Source organism: Scomber scombrus, chromosome 16 (assembly GCF_963691925.1).
Source record: "Scomber scombrus chromosome 16, fScoSco1.1, whole genome shotgun sequence".
In the NCBI taxonomy this organism is placed as follows: Eukaryota; Metazoa; Chordata; class Actinopteri; order Scombriformes; family Scombridae; genus Scomber; species Scomber scombrus.
This window is the reverse complement of record NC_084985.1, coordinates 13029985-13051672: the sequence shown is the minus strand read 5'-3', so window position 1 is coordinate 13051672 and position 21688 is coordinate 13029985. Positions and strand designations below refer to the sequence as shown.

Below are 21688 nucleotides of genomic sequence, written 5' to 3'. Positions count from 1 at the left end.
TCAAAAAAGGCCAGATAATATGAGTGTACTCTGAGCAATTTGCTCTCATGAGGCAGCGTTCTGCAAAACCAAAGCAAACCAAACCAAAGTATTCAATTTCAGCACAGTTTGTTCCAGCAATTTGTTCACACTCAGAACAGCACTTGAGAATTCATGGCTGTGATTGCAGTGATGAAAATCACACGTTTTTACAATGGTAATTATGAAACCAGTCATTTAATAGTAATATAATTTGTGTTCCAGCCTATCGGGTAGCTTTGTTCCTGACCTGATTGTCAGTATGACCCACCAGATGTGGCTTCACCTACAGTCAGATGAAAGTGTCGGATCTATAGGATTTAAGATCAACTATAAAGGTAAGTACTGAGCAAGTCCTTATATATGAGAGAAAGAGAGGGGAGATTGAGGGAATTATTTCTGTATGAAGGGGCTGGGAAAAATGAAACGTTGAGGGTTTTTTGTGAACATTGTGTTTGTAGACAAAGGAATGTCTTTCATGTGGCCCAATGTACCTTACATGTAACTCTCAAATAAGAAATAACACAGTGCTCCTCTTACACAAACTTGAATGATGTAGCAGTAAAACTCACTCTTGCTCCACCTCATCACTCCACTACTTTTGATTTGAACATCCACTGAAAAGTTTGTATGGCACATTCATCCTGAGCAACGCTCTCAGAGAGTTCAACCAGGACACTCCTCAGACACTGATCCCTGACCTTATTCAAGCCATAGATTCTCACAGACAAATTGCAGAAAATAAAAAGTAATTTTTGATCCTGTCAGGCACAGACGTGGCAAAGCAAAATGAAAGAACCTTTGTATTTACCACTTGCTGTTGTTGTTCTCTCGGGATCCTGCTGATAATGCCATTATGTGAATGAAAATATTGATAACTGGTAAGAACTCGTAAATGCAGAAACTCGAAGAGATATGGACATCTTAAGCAAAGAGATTTATTGATGAACACAAACTTGATCAACCAAGTAGACAACAGTTATATATCAAAATGCTGGTGTTGACAGAGTGAAATGCCACGTCACATCTGAAGGAAAAGAATGGAATCGCTCTCAGTTATTCAGGCAGAGCCCAGGCGACCTTGTCCCTGGTCGCAACATCACTATACAATTGTTAATTTTAGCAATGTCTCTATGGCAACAATTGTATAGCCAGGTCGGCTAGACTATCCCTCAATGTGTGCTTGTCTAAGGAGCTTTTCATACATGGCACATACAGTGTATGAAAATGGGATCATTTGAAAAAGGAACAATGTGAAGAAACACATTTCTTGCACAGATAGATGTGACACTGATTCTTCCATTGATTCTCTTTGATTGTCTTGTTGATTGTCGTGGAGTGGACACAGTTAATACTGTCATATAATACTGTCCCACAGAGAGTTCCGAGGTGAGTCATCTTCAATGAGTCCAGCAGTACTGATGCTTTTGTTCACAGATGATTTGTTTCTTATAACATGCCTTCAAAAGCAGGAGTCAACCCACTATTCAGACACAGACTACCACCTATGGGAGACTCCCAGTCGGAATGATCCTGATGCCTCTGGTATTATGAGATGAATTATTAGATTAGAATTAAACAATTTGCCCTTGTGGTCTATTAGAGGTGTTGTTGTGACAAATCTAGGAAAAGACAACTTTGTAACTTTGGTGTCTTAGGATCTTGCACAGAAAAGCCCTTGAGAGAAGAGGGCAACTTTCCAGGATCAGACAGTACTTATTTCATTTTTAACTATAGAGTATATGCCACAGCAAAATACCTTTTTATATCTGTTAGTTTACCGTTTAGTTTTGAAATTAAATTATTTTTTTTCACAACACCTGACCTTTATCTTAATATCAACTACGAGCTAGGTTTTTGTCCATTCTGATGATTCAGCTCTGACCATACGAAGAAATATTAACCTTTCCAAAGTTCTCTATTTGATGGATGTAGTGTGAATTTGATAACAGTCCATGAAACACAGAGAGGTGCTTTGCTGCAGAAATGAACTTTGTGTGCCTCATTTGAGTGTCATCATTTGTAGATTTATTGTCATAATGAGGTCACAGTGCTGAATTGCAGTGAGTTCCAAAAGTGGTGTGAAGATGACACATTGTTTTGATATATCTTTGCCCTTTTGTACTCCTTGAGTTTCACAGTGAAATATAAATGATAGTCACTACACAGTGATTAATATAACCTGCGGTCGTAATGAATTGTAGGTTTTATACGTTTTTTTACATTTTCAAATATGACAGCAGCTCATATTATATAATACATTTTAAACATCTCATATCATATAGGGTACTTAACTAATCAAATACCACAAATCTATCTTTTTACCAATGTGTCTTTTTTCTTTAATTTTGTTTAAGTAGTGTAAGCCTGAATGTGCTATAAACCATGCTATAGTTTAAAACACATAACTTGATAAAGAACTGCATGTTTAACAAATAGCCAAGGGGTCAAACCAACTTCAAATCACGAAAGTATCTGCTTAGGAACTCAATCACAATAGTTTCATGTAGCTTAATTCATTTCTCCTGGGTAATATCCAAACAGGGATCAATAAAAAAATGAATGGAGGGAACCACCATTTAAATCCATCCATGCTTATGATAATGCCCCATTGCGTGAGCATGGTGGTCTGATGTTCTTTCCTTTGCAGAGATTTAACTGTCTGTATTCAGTATAGTAGTTTTATTCCATACAGACCAATGTGATATATGTATACTGTAACCCCACAAGGTTAATCAAATGACAGAAAATTGTCGCTATTGTAGGTGTTAGGTGTTCTGGATTGGCCAGATTTTTCAGCTGTTGTTAGCATCCCACAGATAAACTGGTTTTGGTTCATATTTTGGCTGAGAAGTAAGAGGAAACTGCAGTACAGAAATGCCAAAAATAGGTTTATGAAGATTACTTTTCTTGCTTGTTACATAATGAATGATCACAGTTATTTAATTTACCAAATTTAAGTGATCCTTATTAGAATTTCTGTTTGTTATATATTTATGTTTGTAATATTATTACTGTATAATATTAATATTGTATCTCCCTAATGTACATTTTCATATACTAGTTGTCAAAAGTATCAATACTGTTTAAAACAATACAATATCCGTTAATTATACAAATATATAGTATTGAAAGTACCAAAGCTATAAACAAAAATTAAAAAAACATAACAAAAAACACCAAACATATCTATAATCATATTTTCCACCCAAGGCTGCATAAATGAAACAACATTATGACATTCTCTCCAGCAATGGACCCACCACGTGGGTTTACATTTAAAAACAAACAAAAACATTATCCTACTTTGTGTGCCTAGGACTTTTTCTTTAATTTTCAACGTGGCATCGAAAGTGGTATTGAGTATAGTTTATTTATACCAGTATTATATTGAAGTTTAAAATTCTAGTATTGTGACAACCTTACTCCAGTGACAAAAAAACGCAGAAAACACTCACACCCAAATACCTTGAAATAATTCTACCAATACTTAATGCATGATAAATGTGTTTGTCTGTGAGTGCTGGCTCCATCAACCACAAGATTTACTATAAAGTTGGGTGCTTTTGTTATTAGTGGGTGGCTGTGCGAGATGTGCGTGTGGTTTTGAGAGATGTGAGAAAGGGGCAATACTGTGTGTGTGTGTGTGTGTGTGTGTGTGTGTGTGTGTGTGTGTGTGTGTGTGTGTGTGTGTGTGTGTGTGTGTGTGTGTGTGTTTGTGTGTGTGTTCCTAAAGCCACATCCCATAGACCTTGGCTATGAAATATAAACATTATCAGTAACTCTAGCCTTGCTGCAAAGTCACTGATGCACTACACACTGTATGTGCGTTTGTGTTTTCTTTGTGTGTATGTGTCAGACAGGTCCTCCATCAGTGAGCCAACGAAGCCCTACCAAGTCACTCACCTCTTTCACTCCTCACATGCTCCTCCTTTCCCTTGTCTCTTTCTAACTCTCTCTCCATCTCATTTTTCCTCATTAGCCCCCTCTCTATCCCCCATTCTCTCATTCCTTTCTTTCTGAAATCATAATACTTTCTCTGTCAGAGGCCCTCTAATGCACTTATGTTATGTCTCTCTGCTTTCTACCCTCCTTCATCTCAGCCCATTTCCTGTATGAAACACCCTTCTTCTCTTCTGTCACCTGTCAAATGACCAGTCCTCTATCTATGTTTCTATTTTTCACTCAGCTTTTTTCTGTCTCACTCTCTCTGACCCTCTCTTTGTCTTGTCACCATTCATCTATTATTAAAGCCAAGGTCACCAACATGGCAACACTTTGACTCCATTCCCTGTTGTAAGGCATACAAATCACACACACATACATATACACTTTCGGTGCAGCAATCCTTCAGTCTACCCTAACCAAGGTATGTCACAGCCATAGATTTAAGTGAGCACTGCAACATTACTGACATCATTTACATTAAAGTTTCAGTGAGTTTCTGTCTACCATATAAACAAATGAATTTATCAAAAGCTTATATATTTCTGCACAGTCCATAAAGAGAAGTCATTGAGGTTTTAGAGCGTAATAAATCTCTGTGTGTGTATGTTTGTCTTATACAATATCTATATACATAAACCTTCTAAGCATACTATTTGCCTTAAATATTCTTTATGGTTTGAGATCAACAACAATAAAAGAGCGTCACAGTCATTTATTTTATTTTTCTATCAAATGAAAAAGGATATTGAATGTGTTAATGCATGGAAGCAGGCCAGGGTTTCTCCATGTGGTATTTTTAAAAAAGGTTATCTAACTTCTTTTTTTCCACAAGGAATAATTTACATATTAGTTATATATAACTTATTTTACTTATATTTATGAATGTACTTTTGTTGTCGTTTTCGGGGGGTAGGTATGACTATGTTATACGTTTTGTGTACCGCATGTTTTGGTTTTGAATACATAACCTCATGAAATGCAGCACAAATAGCAAACAGATTGCAAATAGACAGTTCCATTGTGTTGTGTATGGAATAAATAGTGCATATTGAATTTGTGACTATGTGTTATCACTTCATAAAACACAAAGCCGACAGAAGAAATGCACATATTTTTCTTCTTGTAATGGTCGCAGAGGAGCCCATACAGATGTAAAATACGCTGAAAAGTTTGTCTCTTAAAGCATCATATGATTAACAGTTATATTTGCATTTGGTGTGTGGCCACAGAAGTGTTAGGAAAAGGACAAATAATATGCACTTGTCTTACTGTCACTTCTCCTATATTTGTTTGTAATCTTTGTTTTGGTTGCTAAGTCTATTTTTCAAAAATGTTGTCAGATCTCTGACCGGCTTCAGCAGTATTCTATCACCAGCTTGTCAAATTTGAGGTTTTAAGGGCAGCCACAGAGTGGGATTTTAGGGCGCCATTGCTTTCTATAATTTAAATGCACCAGCTGCCAGTTGGATTGATGCGGGATTCACACAGAGTAAACCTTCTGGTCCACTTAGAGGCACCAGCTGATTCCTGACAGTTGGATCAGGCACAGGTGCTCATTTGCCCTTACTCACCTGCTGCATAGAAAAGCGACATTTTGACCAGAGATGTGGCAGATAAAGACACCTGTACATCACAGTGATTGAACTGTCACATACACTGTGATGTATGATGTCAGATGTGTGTCTTGTGTAACAACACATATGGTTGTCACAACTCATCAAAACTGTCAGGTAACCAATCAGTTAGTGAGATTAAATGAGAATGCTGTGCATTACATGTATTTGAGATTTGGTGACACCTGTTGTTGCTGTGGCAATATTTAATACTACAGCAGCCAGGCCTTTGTCAGAAAAACAACAGAACAGCTGGTGTACTCATTTATAGCGAAGCCAAACAAACACACCTTCTTTTAATAAACAAGACTGTCAATAATAATTAAAGCTATTTTCATGCTGTACACTGCATGAGTAGTTTTCCACACAGTAGCAGAGCATGGCTCACTATGGCTGCTCCTTCTTGTTCCTCATTGTTTGAAAACGAAACGCCATATTACACATGTTTGATAGTGAATGATCATGGTTAGTGCTTACAATCCATAAATAGAGCTTCTTATGGCTGCTTCACAACAAAAACCACCCAGTGTTTCCCCAGTTGACACGCACAATGATAGCCAATAGCCTAATGTTTGAGAGAAATATGTGTATGAGAGAAAGCCTTTTTTATATAATGGTCTTCTTTCTGGCTTTTCTGCTCAAAAACTTCTCAATAACATGGTCTCTGATTATTTTTGACTCTATTGCCAGTATTGATAGAGAGTTCAAGCGACGTTAACTCATCCATGTTGTCAGATCATTTTTAATCCTCATCCTGTGGGAAAATGAGCACTCTCCGTCGCAGTTTGTCACCAGTAAAGTGAGAAACATCCTCAAGGCTACACACACGTTGGGGAAGGCGGCTCCAGGCTGGCAGATAACAATGTGGCTGCCTTTCGGGCTCAAGTGGAGATGAGGGTGGGGCAGTTGAACAGGTGGCACTGGCTCTGGTTCCCTGCCTCAATTTCATGCTGATGCTCAGCTGAACTTGTAGTGGCTCCTGCCATGTTACTGTCCTCTTCCTCTTTGCTGTTAGCATTGTCCTCTACAGGCCTTTTGCAAGCAAGCCAACTTTTGAAAAAGTGGAGATAGACGTTTTTTGTTGTGTTTTTTAGATTCAATGTGTCTGATATCCTTTTCTATTTTTGTCTTTCTCTTTGCTCCTCCACTGCTCCAACGTTTGTTATTCATGATGTTCAAAGCGTCCCCTCACACCCTAAATTCTCACGGTCACCACCTGGCCTGATTTGTTTCATCAGTATTATCATCATACAAACACAGCCAGGAAGCCAATCATAATCTTTTACTTATTTGCAAATACACACACACACACACACACACACACACACACACACACACACACACACACACACACACACAAAATTAATTTATTTGATTTGATAGCAAAAAGCAACTCCAGGATGAGGGCACAGTTTGGGAGGGTTTGGAGGCCCCCTATAGGTCGGAGACCCCCTAGCACCGACCAGGGGATAAAATCTGTACTTGATTGGGGGCATGAAAGGGGCAAAATATTAGTGACACTTTTCAACATAATGCACTTAAGCACCGACTACGACCTCAATAAAAACTATACAATAAAATTTATGGCAGAGCTGTGTTGGCTTGCTTTGGTTTGTACAGGTGTTCCTAATGAAGTTCACGGAGAGTGTAAATATGCCTGCAGGACATATGGAAGTGAGTAATTACTTGCATTTTAGTATTTTTTCAATAAGGTAGCCCCTTAATTATACAAAACACAGAACGCTAACTTCAAATATTTGCAGTTAGTCTTACCCATTTGTATTGAAATACATGTGAATGGTGATTCTGAGAAATTGTTTCCGGCTATGACTCATTCCAATGAGCTTTTTATAAGTGCATCCTTCTGGCATTATCCCATTATGCTGTGTTATATAGCACTGTGCTAGGAGAGTACAAAATGCAGCATAAACGTCAAGTGTCTGCTTCATAGCCAGTTGTAAAAGAGGGTCTGATGATGCACATGTTCATCTCATGACACATTTTTCTAGATTTATCTCATAGCATGCTATTAGCTTACCTGATATTACTCTGCAGCTAAGGACTATGCATCAAACATGTTAAATCACAACTCCTTGACAAGTAAAAATTATCCTCACTGAATCTGAATGTTTCAGTGCCATCCGTCTTTTGGCATCTGTTTGTTTGGTTTTTTTTTCACTTCTCTTCTTTTTTCAGTATCCCATCACACGGAACAATGTCAGCTCTTACTTTTGAGATTTTATTTTAGATATTTCATCTGCTTTTAACAGTTTTTAATATGTGATGTATTTTATGAGGTGGAAAGATGTCAAGGTGGATTTTTACTGCCCAGTTGACCCTTGGTTTGACTGGTGGGTGTGTGTATTGTTGCGACTTGAGCTAATTCTACTTGCTAAATCTTACGCTATGTGTTAGCTCAGTCCGTGTGTTCGTTAAATGAAAGGATAGGAGAAGATGAGCGGTCTCACAGGCTATTTTATTTAGCAGTAAATGAATAAAACATACAGAGCTCTGGGTCGAGATCTTCCTGTCCCTGATGAACAACAGTGTGTGTCAGTTCATGTAGTCTGACTCCTATCCTTTCCCTGACCCATTTATACAAAAATACAGAATGTTGATGTAATGTGTGAGGTGTTGTCGTCTCCTGATTGGCTGTTGATCTGACTCCATCCTCCATCTTCTCACAGTCCAGGATATGTGACCTTCCTGTGACCTCCTTTAAACAGGCGCAATAGTGACTTCCATGTGACCCCCTTCTTCTGAAACTACACAATGCTGTGGGGGGTTTTACGGGTTAGTTCTGCATCGTTTAACACAGGATGGTCAGGGCTCTGACTGAATGTTTGACCCCGATCTCCTGTTAATAATAAACCTTTAACCTATACAATTGGGACGTGTCAACATCAAGAATCTACCTATTTAATTACACTTCAGGGTAAACTGTCTTCCAGCTGGGATGCATTCTTATTACACAACAAGCTTACTGCTTTCAAATTGTTACACATAGGACCACATATTTATATGAAACAAACGACAAAGTAATTAATCCCCTTATCTGATATTTTAGCAGTGGCCAATTCATAGCATATATCTACAGTATGTTGAGAGGGACCAAGAGACTGCAGTCTGTATGTACGTATGTATGTATGTATGTATGTATGTATGTATGTATGTATGTATGTATGTATGTATGTATGTATGTATGTGTCTGTATTTTCCCTCCATTTGTGCATTCATACAGTTTCTCTGGTGTAAATTTAGAAAGCAAGACAGACAGAGGAAGCAAGTTGGTGAAAGAATCCATGAGGGAAACAAATTGAACTAAAGCTTACATTTATTTTAATGCCAAACATGTTTAATAGATGGCCAAACTTCATTTGCATCATTAGGCTCAATAACAACAACCTCTCATATTTTTATACAAGTAATCTCATCCTGTTGACCATCCATTATGACCAGCATTAGTATATATTTTTCCTGCACCCCTAAGATTTTTGGGTTGCCAGGACCCAAAGGATCTCAATCTCGTTACAATACTGTAGTCAAGGTACTGAGCAGTCTCTTAATCACAGCAATAAACCGCTTTTCATTCAAAATGACTGAAACACCATGAAATATGAATTCATGAAATATTCATTCATAACATAACCAGACATGTAATTGAATTTTATAGTCAACCTTAGTATAGGGGTGTTGAGCCAAAGCTGGCTGCTTGTTTGTGTTGGTGTGTGTGCCTGTGCAAATCTGTGCATGTGTGCCTTAGAGGTAACCTGGGAAGGGCAGGGCTTACTTAATCACAGAACTGTAAACAGCATTTAATTTTCTAGTCATGAATGATTGACTCATGTAATATTCAGTCCTCTTGTAGCCACCAGTGTTACCCATATTGAAATACTATATCTTTAGCTCATTCAGTCGAAATTCATTGCAAAAAATGGAGAGTTTCTCTCATTAAGACTTAATAATATAATCCATACATTTCAAATCACGTATGCATGCATTGGGCAGCTGAGCTGGTCCAGTGACTGTGACGAATTGTCCTGTTTCTTATTCTGACTGATGGCCAATTCAAACATCACTGGCAACTTCCCTATCCAAGGGATTTCCTACAATACAAAAACAGATTAAACTGACAAGTTTTGACTATGCACTGCTGCACGTATGCATAACATACAAGATGTTGTTTAAGCCCTCATTGATCATGAGGTCATTCAAAAGGCTCATCAAGAAGGAACTCCAGATGGTTTAATACTTCTTTAACCTTTCTTAAGTGTGTCTTGGCAGGCTTTTATAGGTTTTATTCACTTGTTTTGATATCACACAGTGTACTTAAAGCAATTGTGTGTTTACTTGATGCAACATTTAATTAGTTATTTATTCAGATTGTGTAACTTGCTTTTCTCAGATGGTGAGAGATGGTGTTCTGTTCTCTCACATGTACTTTCTTTACATGGATGATTGTAGGAATCTTTGTGAGGGCAGGCACATCCTGAAATTCACTGATGATATTGGAATCACAAGCCTATTACAGGTACAAGGTCATGAGACAGAGTGCGGGTCTGTAGTTGAGGAGGAGGAGTTTCTACAGGAGAGCGGAGAGAAATATTTCCGCACCGTGATATGTCCAGATCAAAGGAAATAGCCCAATTATTATACGTGATCCTGGAGACCAATTTGAAGAAAGTTACATTTATTGCAGAGTTACATCATCGATCCCTTTTGTGCACTTTGTGTAACAAGAGCCAACAGAGATTGTGTATTTTAATGAGAACAGAAAATTGATGTCTTTCTTATACACATCACTTATCAAATCAATCTCCAGAAACTCCTCAGTGGCCTGCTTTGGAAGCTATGAGAGGCAGGAAAAATGTCTATAAAAACGTCTTTATTGTAGAGTAATAAAGGTGGCAATTTTCATTCAACAGACCGTCTTCAGTGATGTCTACAGTGTGAACAAGTCAATTTGAGTCACTCCCTTTAGGTCACAGATTCAGACAACCTCAAGCTAATTAGACAGGCCGAATTTCTCATTTCATCTTCACAAAGCAAACCTACTTGAGAGCACATAATAGACTTTCCACTCAGTTTCTCTTCTCTTGTGACTATTATAGTTACCTTAGATTATTATTTTATGTGGTTTAATGAGTTAATGTATCTTGGCTTTGTGTCAGTGCCATTGATAAGGGATACACATATTCTAAATAAAGCCCATCAACAGCCAGAACTTGCAGTAGACAATTTATATGATAAACATCAGACTCAGAATGTAACTGTACAACTATACATTCAGCATTTGATCAGTATTAGCACCCTAGCAGTAAAATCAATTTTGCAATGGTCACAAAAGAGAAACCAGCCAATAAGCAAGTTTTATTTCCTCTCCAGTCTCATTATTTTCCCAAAAATCTATTATCGTACTCTTGTAGATAGTGCATGTGTGTTTGTGTGGTGTGTACGGGTTTGTGTATACATGTGTATTCCCATGGACAATATATTGTGAGCCTGATAGAACGTATAGATGGAACAGAATGGAATAGGGGCTTGATGTGCAATCATAAACATAATATTGAAGTTGCACATGTACTGTATACACATTCACACGCACATACATATGCTTTAAGGAGCGTAATCCCCTTTGTGAATTTATCAGACTTGTTGTTACAAACACAATAGGATTATTTGTGCGTGCATGTGTGTGTGTGTTTGAGAGTGAGAAAGATGTGTGTCACTGTGTGATGTTCAGGGAGTGAAAGTGTGTGTGTGCATGTGTGTACAGTATCTGTGTGGCAGTACTATAGGAATGTTCCAACAGTATGCCTGTTTTCTCTCCCAAGCAATTTGCTCTCCATTCTTCTGCTGGTGTGTGTGTGTGTGTGTGTGTGTGTGTGTGTGTGTGTGTGTGTGTGTGTGTGTGTGTGTGTGTGTGTGTGTGTGTGTGTGTGTGTGTGTGTGTGTGTGTGTGTGTGTGTGTGTGTGTGTGTGTGTGTGTTCAGGCACAAGCATGTGGGTTAGGTTAGGTTGTGATTGGTTGAGTCTGTGGGTCTCATAAAGACGGTGTCATGATGGAAATTAATGCAATACATCACAAACCAACACTCAGACACACACGCACACACAGGCACACACCTTTGCTTGCTGCCATGAACCACTCCTGTAAATAATACTGAAAATGGGAGAGGATAGCAGGGGAATAAAGGAGAGGAAAGCTGGAGAAATAGTGGGTATATTTCCAGAAATACCTTACCCGAAATTTTGAAGAGAATTATAGTGCCACAGTGGTACCTTTATATAGAATAAAAGAAGGATCTGTTTTATTCAGTGTAATCAATTCTGTTCTCAATGGTCCATCCAGCACAGATCTTGTACCTGAAAATGACTGGACAGAGAGATCACTGCTCATTTTAGTGGGAGGATAGAGAGCATTCGATAAGATAAGATAAGATAAAATATTCCTTTATTAGTCCCACAATGGGGAAATTTGCATTGTCACAGCAACAAGTGGAAAGTATTTTGTCTCAAATTGTCCCTGATCTACAAAATCTACCCACAAAATCTCCCAACAATAATCTTGTTTCACTTTCCTAGTTTCAAGCCATCAGCATATCAGCACTATATGAACTAACTTTTCAAATGAAATCATTTTCCTGTGTTGTAGATATTTTCCTAAATAAGTTTTAAAAAGAGATATTCACATATGATGGCCATTTTATTCTTTAAATTATTAAAAGTTCTTTACCTTCTGGTTATTTTCCCATTTGTTTTAAATCATCTACTATGACTGAAAAAGCCTGATTTGGACCCCGTATTACTAATAATTACAGACCAATTAAATTGTCATTTTTATGTAAGGTGCTTGAGAAAATTATTTCCACTCAATTAATATCTTTTATGAATTGTAATGATACTCTTAACAGCTTTCAGTCAGGTTTTAGAGCTCACAGAGACAGCCCCATGAAGGTTCCTAATGATCTGCTTTTAACAGCTTAGCATAGTATCTCTCACCACTGTTACACAGATGACACACAGTTATATGTCCCTCTTCAAACCCCAGCAGCATTGATAATCTGTTTGCCTGCCTCAGTGAAGTTAAACATTGGCTATCCTAAAACTTTTTATAATTCAATGATGATAAGTCTGAGGTCATAGTTGTTGGTACTCAAATTCTACCAGCCTGCTTCACAGTAAGCTTAGTTCCTTGACCAAAAACAGTAAGCAAACTACTAGAAAATTTGGATTTATTTTTGATAGAGATCTCTCTTTTGATGCTAAAGTGAAATATGTTGTCCAGTCATACTTTTTTCAGCTCAAATTTCTACTTATAAGCATCAAATAGCATTGTTCCAAATTATACCAAAACCTTAGTAAACCCCTATGTGCCAGGACGCTCACTTAGATTGATGGATGGGGCTATTTTGGTTATTTATTGGTCTATCTATCGAGATCAGACAGCCAACATCATTGGTGTATTTTAAATGTCTTCTTAAAGCATTCTTTCATCAGAAAGCTGTTTTGAGTGTTTGATATGTTGCTGTCTTTTATTATCCCACCTCTGATTTTTGTGTAAGTCCATTTTATGCACCCCTGTTTTGTGATCTCTGTTTTTCTTTTGTTTTAAATCGCCTTTTCTTTTTTCTTCTTTCTATTAACCTTATGGTCAGACTAAATGAAGAAAAACATGTTGCAAACTCAGGGGAAGGAAGGTATACAGATATATATGGATACAAACTTGCTCTAGGCTACATGAACTAAGAAGTAGAAGCATTCTAGAAATTTGCCCGAATCAGCAAACCAAGAGCCAGTCGTCTTCAAGCAAGAGTCCATCGTGTTGTCAGTGTATTTCTGTTCAAAGTGGATGATGTCTTGAGCTCTTGTACTGTAGCATGATTTTTCACAGCAGGAAAAGTTGACCATTGGGTATTTGGGGCTGATAACACTCGATGGTTACATTTGCATAAATGTTGTTGAAGCTAGATTCCAGCAACAGACACTGAAGGAGCTGGCTGCCAAATGTAACTGACATTGCTTAGTCATGGATTTAAGTCATCTTTATTATCTATCATTTTAACATTTTTCAAAAAACAAACACTGGAGAGATGTATAATAGTAACTTTCCATGTGGCCCTAACTGATTTCTTTTGCCTCACATCGTGTGAGAACATACAGTTTCAGGGTATTCAAAATATAACACTTGATGATAATGGACTCTGGAAAAACATATTTTGAAGTGAGCATACTGAAAATACTGCACCTCAGGTCAGCTTTACAAGTCTGCATGCCAGCTGGCACAGTCTATTGTATATTTCTCATGTGTCACTCCACTTTGTTTTTACTTGTGAACACTGTTCATTTTTATATGATTTTCAAGATGAATATTTTCCTCCTAACAAATATTACTTTTTGACAAATTACCTCCCAACAGAAAATTGTTACTAACTGACACATTAAAATGCACATTTGTGCCAATGTTATTAGTTGTGATTAAGCTTAATTTTTCTACTCAATTGCAATTAACTTTATTTTGCCAACCGCTGTATGTCAAATAAAAAAAATTCGATAGAGATACAATATCTATGAATCTTAAGTCAAGATCCATGTTGAAGTATTAAGAAGTTGATATTCTATATTATAAATTTCAACAAATCCCATGAGTAACCTAGTCCATTTTCCCTAGTCAGTTTGTGATTCTCAGCCCAAAACTGCTTGGTCTCAATGTAATATTTAAAACTTAAACATGAATATATAATATACTTAATTTTTCAAAAAGACCTACCAAACAGTAATCTAACAGGAGTAAATTGTGAATTTGTTGGGGGATATTTTGTATTAATATACATTTGGTAATCTTGTGAGTATTTACATCAGGGCTGTGTATGTTCAGTTTAACGAAGGAACTAGTCACCCAGTGCAATGGTGGCACTCAATGATGAATTTTTAGTAGTTTTTGGACAACAGTGTAAGCTGACAGCACTGAGGAGTAGGCTTTTGGCAACACAGACAACGATTGTTAACAGGAATCCATTCAATTCATTATTAGTGTTGGTCTTTTGACATGATTTGTTTACTATGAGAATAATACAAATATCTCCAGACTTAACGAAGGTCCACAAAGATGTTAATATCCAATTTTGAAACTGTGTCTTTACAGAAATAGACAAGGAGAGTTGTGGCGACCCTGGAACTCCTCTCTATGGAATAAGAGAAGGGGACAGTTTTTCAAATGGAGGGATTCTTAGGTTTGAGTGCCAGTTTGGCTTCGAGCTGATTGGAGAGAAAACTATCTCCTGCCAAGACAACAATCAGTGGTCGGCAAACATCCCCATATGCATATGTAAGTATTACATAAAAGTATTATTTGTAGGTAATGTTCAGGGACATGGCTGCAGAGGAAAGAATTTTTCAAAAACCATGTCATGTGCTCTGCTGTGATGTTGATAACATTCAATCTGACCTGTCACCATGGTGACAGTACAGAGTTTATTATGGCCTGGAGCAGATGATGACCGATGATGCTGTGGAGATGAATATTTAACAGGAAAAAAATTGTCTGTGTATCTCTTTCCCCCTCCTCCCTTTCCTCTCATAAATTTCCATTTCTCCCCCTCTCTGACTGTGTCCCTCTCTTTCTTTTTGTCTCTGCCTCTGTAATGGTCTTCTTCCCATAGTCCCCTGCATGTCCAACTTCACAGCTCCCTCAGGCACCGTCCTCTCCCCAGATTACCCAGAAGGCTATGGGAACAACATGAACTGTGTCTGGCTCATCCAATCAGAGCCAGGCTCCAGAATCCACTTGGCCTTTAATGACTTTGACCTAGAGGCACCGTACGATTCCCTAACAGTGAAAGATGGTGAGACAAATGATGCTGGTGTTATCGGGAGGTTCTCTGGAGCTGAGAGTCCTTCCCATCTGACGTCCAATACCAACACATTGAGGCTAGAGTTTCAAGCTGATCACTCCATGTCAGGAAGAGGATTTAATATCACTTATAGCAGTATGTCATTTTCCTATTTCTTTTTTTAAAAGTTTCAATTTCAATACAGAGAAATTACCAGTTTTATTTGTTCTGCTACAAAATAGGGTTAACTTTCCTAGTTGAAGTTGAACATGGTTACAACAAGAATAAGAATGTGATTTAAGATCATATTTTTTTTGTTTGGTGACAGAATAATGCAAGAGACTCTGAGGCTGACGCATTGTTCTATTTTGAAGTTATAAAGCAGCACTTTTCATATAACCATATATGAATTTTATGCATGACTTTCAGCCTAGACCTCTGATGCTTGTATTAGGGGTGAGGTGGTTTCATTGTGAAACTCGATCCTATATCTTAACCTATAACCATCCAACTTTAAACCATTTTGCGACATAAATGTCATTTGTCACAATCAAAAATCAAACCATTTTCTAAACAATGTTAAAATGTAATAATTTTTATAGCAATCACTTGTGTCCATTTAGATAGTGGATGTTTCATTTTATAATCAAGCTGTTATCAAACACAAGAAGGTAGATCTGATGTTAGATCAGACTGGAAGCTTTAACAACACAGAGAGTTGTTTGAGAAAAGACAAAAAGCACACTTTATTGATTGAAGAAGGGTTATGTGGTTATTACAGCAGCTAAGAATAGGGGTGTAGGTTGCAGAACAAAGGAAAATGTGGAAAGCAATGCATTAACAGAACACTTTTTGTGAACTTTTAAATTGTTTATTGTCTGATATTTTCATCTCTGTGCGACGTCCAGGATGTAATTAGCCTTGCTTAGCACAAAGACTTGAAGTAAGCGGAAACTTCGTTCTTCGTTTCTTCGTTCAGAAGTGAAACAGTACACCTTCCAGGAAATCAAAAATGGTCCTTTTGAACAGTTTCTTGTGTCTTTAACTTGTCAAAATAGAAACCAAGACATAAAGGTTTTAGCAGCAGTTAGCATTTCAGAAGTTCACTCTTTATTGTAAAGTTGGCAGCTGTGAAAACTTTTATAACTGATCAAAACCCAGGTGAGTCTTAGTTGAATTGATGACTAGCTTGTCAGACACCAGGATACAACTGTACAGTACATAAAGTAGTTTTGGATTTGTTGGAAAGTATATTTGTTCACTTTAGATAGATGTGTACAATTTACCTTGCGTGCAGTCTTTGAACAAATTTAGATTGAAGGGTTATGTCCACACGTTTCTTGTAGTCTATCTGTGATTTCAGCAAATATTGTTCATATATAACATTTTTTATTTTGTGGGACACTGCAGTTGTCATTTTTTATCATGTCTGTCACATGCTCATACCATATTGTTGGTGTGCTGGAAAACATGACATTTCAAAGTTGGACTTGACAGCCTTATAATCCAATGGGCCAGTTCATGTCCTGAAGCAGGCACGTTTTATCAGAAGTCACATCCAACCCAAGCACAGTGCAAATATACTCTCGCATGAGAAAAGACCAATATCAGAAAAAGTATAAAAAGACATGGCTGGAATACAGAACAGACAGATTACAGGAGACATTTAGTCGACGTTTCCTGGCCAGGACTGAACAAGACATCATGTTGCAGCAATGCATCTATGACTGGTTCTCAGAAAGATCAAAATGTAGCCTATGAGTGCCTGTAATGTATAGGTGTCATATTCTCTTATAACATTTCTTGTGTACCGTATGTGTCTGTCCCTCTCTGTGAGTAACCAATCTCCAATATCTTCCCTATCATATCTGTGCCTCCTTGTAACTTTTTACCCCAGCATTTGGCCATAATGAGTGCCCAGACCCTGGCATTCCCATCAACGCTCGCCGCTTTGGAGACAGTTTCCAGCTTGGCAGCTCCATCTCTGTGGTCTGTGAAGTTGGTTTCGTCAAAAGCCATGGAACCGAGACCATCTCCTGTCAGTTAGAAGGAGGAAAAGTCATGTGGAGTGGGCCAATCCCTAAATGTGAAGGTAAATATTGACTAGATTGCTGATTAAACTATTAACTCAGGAACTATATGTCATCCAAGATATCATCATTACTGCAGCATAAAGACTTGGGATTGGAAATCATCTGCTGTCAGCACAGCTGAAAGAAAAAACTGTGGAGGTGGCCAGTTAACCTAAATGTCCAGGGAAATAACTGTTAATACTCTGCTGCACAGCCACTAGCTTACAAATACTTTCTGCAATAGTATATGAGAATAAAAAACCCTTTCTCTTTAGCTTTACATGGGGAGAGGGCTAGGGCTGTCAAAGTGAATGTGACAATAACGTGTTAGTACAGATTTATTTTAAAACCACTAATTTGCTATTAATGTTTCTGTTATGGGTATTTAAATTGTAAGTCTATTGTCTGATCCACTAGAAAAGAAGGTAGTGGTAAGGCACCAATAAACTAGATGCTAACCGCCATAAAAGAAGAATAAGAAGATTATGTGTTGATGGCCCCTTGCCTCACCTGTCGATCTCTCTCAATATTTGTTTTGGTATTTCACTATATGACACGCTTTCTGCACTGTCCTCCAGAAGCTATTTTACACTAGGCCATTCTTGACTGGCAGACAGATGTGACATTGTTCCGTAGAGGAGGGACTTCCTCTCTCTATTAAAAGCCTTATCTAATGTTCTCATTTCAGTCTTAAACCTCTTCTCGCTTCCAGAAGAAAACTCTCAGATGGTTGACATGGATAACAGACTACAAATACATTTCATAGAGCAAGCTAACCATTTGGCTACTTAACAGTGCGTGCATAGCTATCTGAGTTTAGTAGCTGGGCTGTCACCAAACAGTACCTACTCCTTGCCCCCATACTAGCTGCTTACCACTTGTCATATACAATGAAATCGACTCAATGACAGAGCCTGAACCTTCCCTCACCATTGACAAGGTCAAGTCACCAACTAAGGCGTGCACATTTGGCAACAAAATGGCTGGGACAGAAACCCATTCTGCATGTGCTGCGTGCTAGTGCTGCAACATCCCCAGCTACTTGGGTATTTTGCACATCCCTCCATCATGACTGATGGAGGCTAGCGCACCAAGCTTGCCTGTTGGTGACAGATGCTAAATGCCCCATCCAGGAGTTAGCGACACACCATCTCCATAGGATGAGTCAACAACTTATTTTATTTTATTTGTTTATTTGACAGACAAGATGTTGGAAATAAGCCAGAGTTAGCTGTGTGCGCTAATTTTCACCCATTGTCCCTAGTCAGTTCTTAAGAACTTGACGCCATCACGATGCTAACTGAAACCCAATGAGCTAGGCATGAGAGAACCCTATCCAAGGAGAACTGGCACTATGTTGATAAAACAGCTTGATTCAGGAAATAAGAGCAGCTCTGTTTGTCATGACCTACACATTTGGGAAAACCTCTTGTGAAGTGGTGTTTTTCACACTGGATAGTGGGGACATATCCTATAATAGCAAGGCGCTGCAACCCCTTGTAGGTCTGTGTGCTCATTCCACTCTTGGTATGGTTACATCCTGGGCACTGTTTCAGGGTGTTTTTGTTTCAGAGATATGTGTGGCTAACAGCTGGACAACACCTCACACTTTCACCAGATTCTACAAATTGGATGTTACTGCGCCTACACTATCTTATACAGTCTTGAGTGTGGGTTCAGTATGAAATATGTCTATCTAACTGGCCTTGCGTTAATGACTAGTCTTTCAGTTAAGCTTGTCTGGCAATGCAGGAGCCTCTATATCACATAATGAGATACGAATGTTGAAACAAATGTTGAAAGAGATCTTTAAGTCAAGAAATTAACTCTGGTTTTCTGAAATATGACTGAGACGTCTTGCTGTCCTTGTCTGGAATGAGGACGAGGTGTGTTAATTTAATCTGTTACTTTCTGCATCCATGAGTAGGCAAGGGTCTGCAAGGGTCTGTGTGATGCAAATTTCCTCATCAGAGGGTGTACATGTAGGCTCTGTGCAGACATCTGGGTGCCTTTCCTTAAATTTTTTAATTTTCTGGTTTTTGACTTTCTATTCTTGTTCAATTGTTTGCCTTGTACAGCACCTTGTATCTGGTTTTGAAAGGTTCTTTATTAATGAATTTTACTTCAGATTGGTCTGTCGACAAGATCAGTTATTAGTAATTACTGTTAATGTGAAGGGACAATCTTTGTCATTTGTTTTGTGATTTCCAACAATGAATACATACATTAGCAAAAAGCAAGCATATTTTGTCCACTCCCATGTTGATATGAGTATTAACACTTGAAAAATGTCCCTTGACAGTAAATTTTAAATGGCCAAAAATAGGTTATTAATCTGCAATGAATTGCAATTAACTATGGACAGTCAGATTTATTGTGTTTAAATATTTTAATCGATTGACAGCCCTAATATAAATGTTAGATATAATTGGATACATTTATCATAGCTGTATGTTGTAGTTACAAGGAACCACAGCCACTACCTTGGGAAGTCAAGAAAAGTATTTGCATTAGTTGTTACATGTCTCCACTATGACTGCTGCTATTTCATATATAATTACTATTTAAATTATATATATTATAATTAAACCCATTCCTGACTATAATATTTTCATTTATTATATAACCATTAAAATATATAATAATTTGTCAAGGTAGCATTAGTGCAGAGTCCAATCAACACTTTGTATAAAAGTACAAAAAAAGACATATGACTTTGACCTGTTAATCTTAGATGGAATAAAAAGTACACTTTACACTTTATACATGACTTTACTACATCTTCTAGAGCGGGTATAATTAACTGGAGATTTTTGTAATACAGGAGCTACTATTAATCATACAAAGGAAAGTCCAAATTAATTGTGCTCCAGGTCATTTAATGCCCATAAAAGCATTGTAGTTAATGTATAACTATTTCGATGGAAAAACCATGTGTATTCAAGGGGTGCCAACCAGAACAAATACACAAAGTTAAAAGCTGAACCAGATAAAATTTGAAAGGCAGCTGGAACACATTATTTCCTGTCTAATGTAACCTTTTAAAAGCAGATAAAGTTCTCATTTCATCATGAATATGCTTGCTTGTTTGTGTTATTTTAAGTGTTTATGTTTGTTGTGCATACCATTTAATACCATTATGTATGGCGCAATTAAGTATATCTTTATTTTCATTAATGAAGGAGAATAATAAAAACATGCAGTCCATCTGTATTTTTAATGAACATGCAGTAACTAATCTAATGATGCATGTGTCCATTAGTCTATGACCTGATTGTTGCATACAAAGTTATTCTAGTTAGTTATACAAAGTAATTTCAAGATTGTTGCATCCGAATCTGCTGTTCCTCTCAGCTCTACTGAGCACTTATGCATCTTTAAGCAAATGTTTGGGTTTTAGGGCAACTTTACTGAACAATATCTTTTCCAGGACCAAAGAGGCTATGAGAGAAAGTGAGCTGGTGAAGATAGTAGGGCATTTAAACTACTAAAGAGACAGATATTTCCCATCAGTGCACAGTTTGTTTGTTTTTTGTTTTTTTGTTTTTTTGGGGAGGTTGTTTTGTTTTATTTAAATCAATGTTTATCAGACAACAAGATTACTTTTTTTAAAAAGTGCAAGTTTCTTATATTTTACTCGCTCATCAAGCTGGTTTTAGACTTTACTTTTGAAACAAATCATCTCTCATTTTTCTTCCCACACTTTCCTCTCTCTTCCCCTCTCCTCCTCCAGCCCCATGTGGAGGCCACTATTCAGCCCCCAGTGGAGTGATTTTGTCTCCAGGGTGGCCTGGTTACTACAAAGATTCCCTCAGCTGTGAGTGGGTGATTGAATCAGAACCTGGTCGCTCCATCAAAATCACATTTGACAGGTGGGTGGAATAATTATTTGATCCTCTATATTAGAGCTCTGAACTGGCAGAAGTGCGCTGATGCATCAGAATCCCCATCTATTACTTTGGACAAGGAAAGATTTACAAGATTATAGTTTATGGGGGTTCACCAATAATACAATAATCTGTAAAATTTTATAGGCTATAATTAATACTGAGAGTTATTGATCAGGAAGGCAGAGTATTATTTGTTTTATATTGTTTTGTATATATTATCTTAGCTGTGAATAGTAACCTCAGGCATGGTGCCACCATTGGCATGCAGTAGTTTAACCAATGGCACACTAGCAATAAATGTAAAATAATAAATA

At 37.6% G+C, this 21688-nt stretch overlaps 1 protein-coding gene across 1 annotated transcript in view; it reads left to right on the top strand.

The window, feature by feature from the left end:
• LOC133996982 (CUB and sushi domain-containing protein 3-like) overlaps positions 1–21688 on the top strand; it is a 374952-nt gene that overhangs the window by 261581 nt on the left and 91683 nt on the right. Inside the window, exons 12-16 of the mRNA XM_062436511.1 lie at positions 244–356; positions 14725–14907; positions 15242–15568; positions 17310–17504; positions 21218–21356. Of these exons, the coding sequence (XP_062292495.1) occupies positions 244–356; positions 14725–14907; positions 15242–15568; positions 17310–17504; positions 21218–21356 (957 nt within the window). The remainder of the gene's footprint in view (positions 1–243; positions 357–14724; positions 14908–15241; positions 15569–17309; positions 17505–21217; positions 21357–21688) is intronic.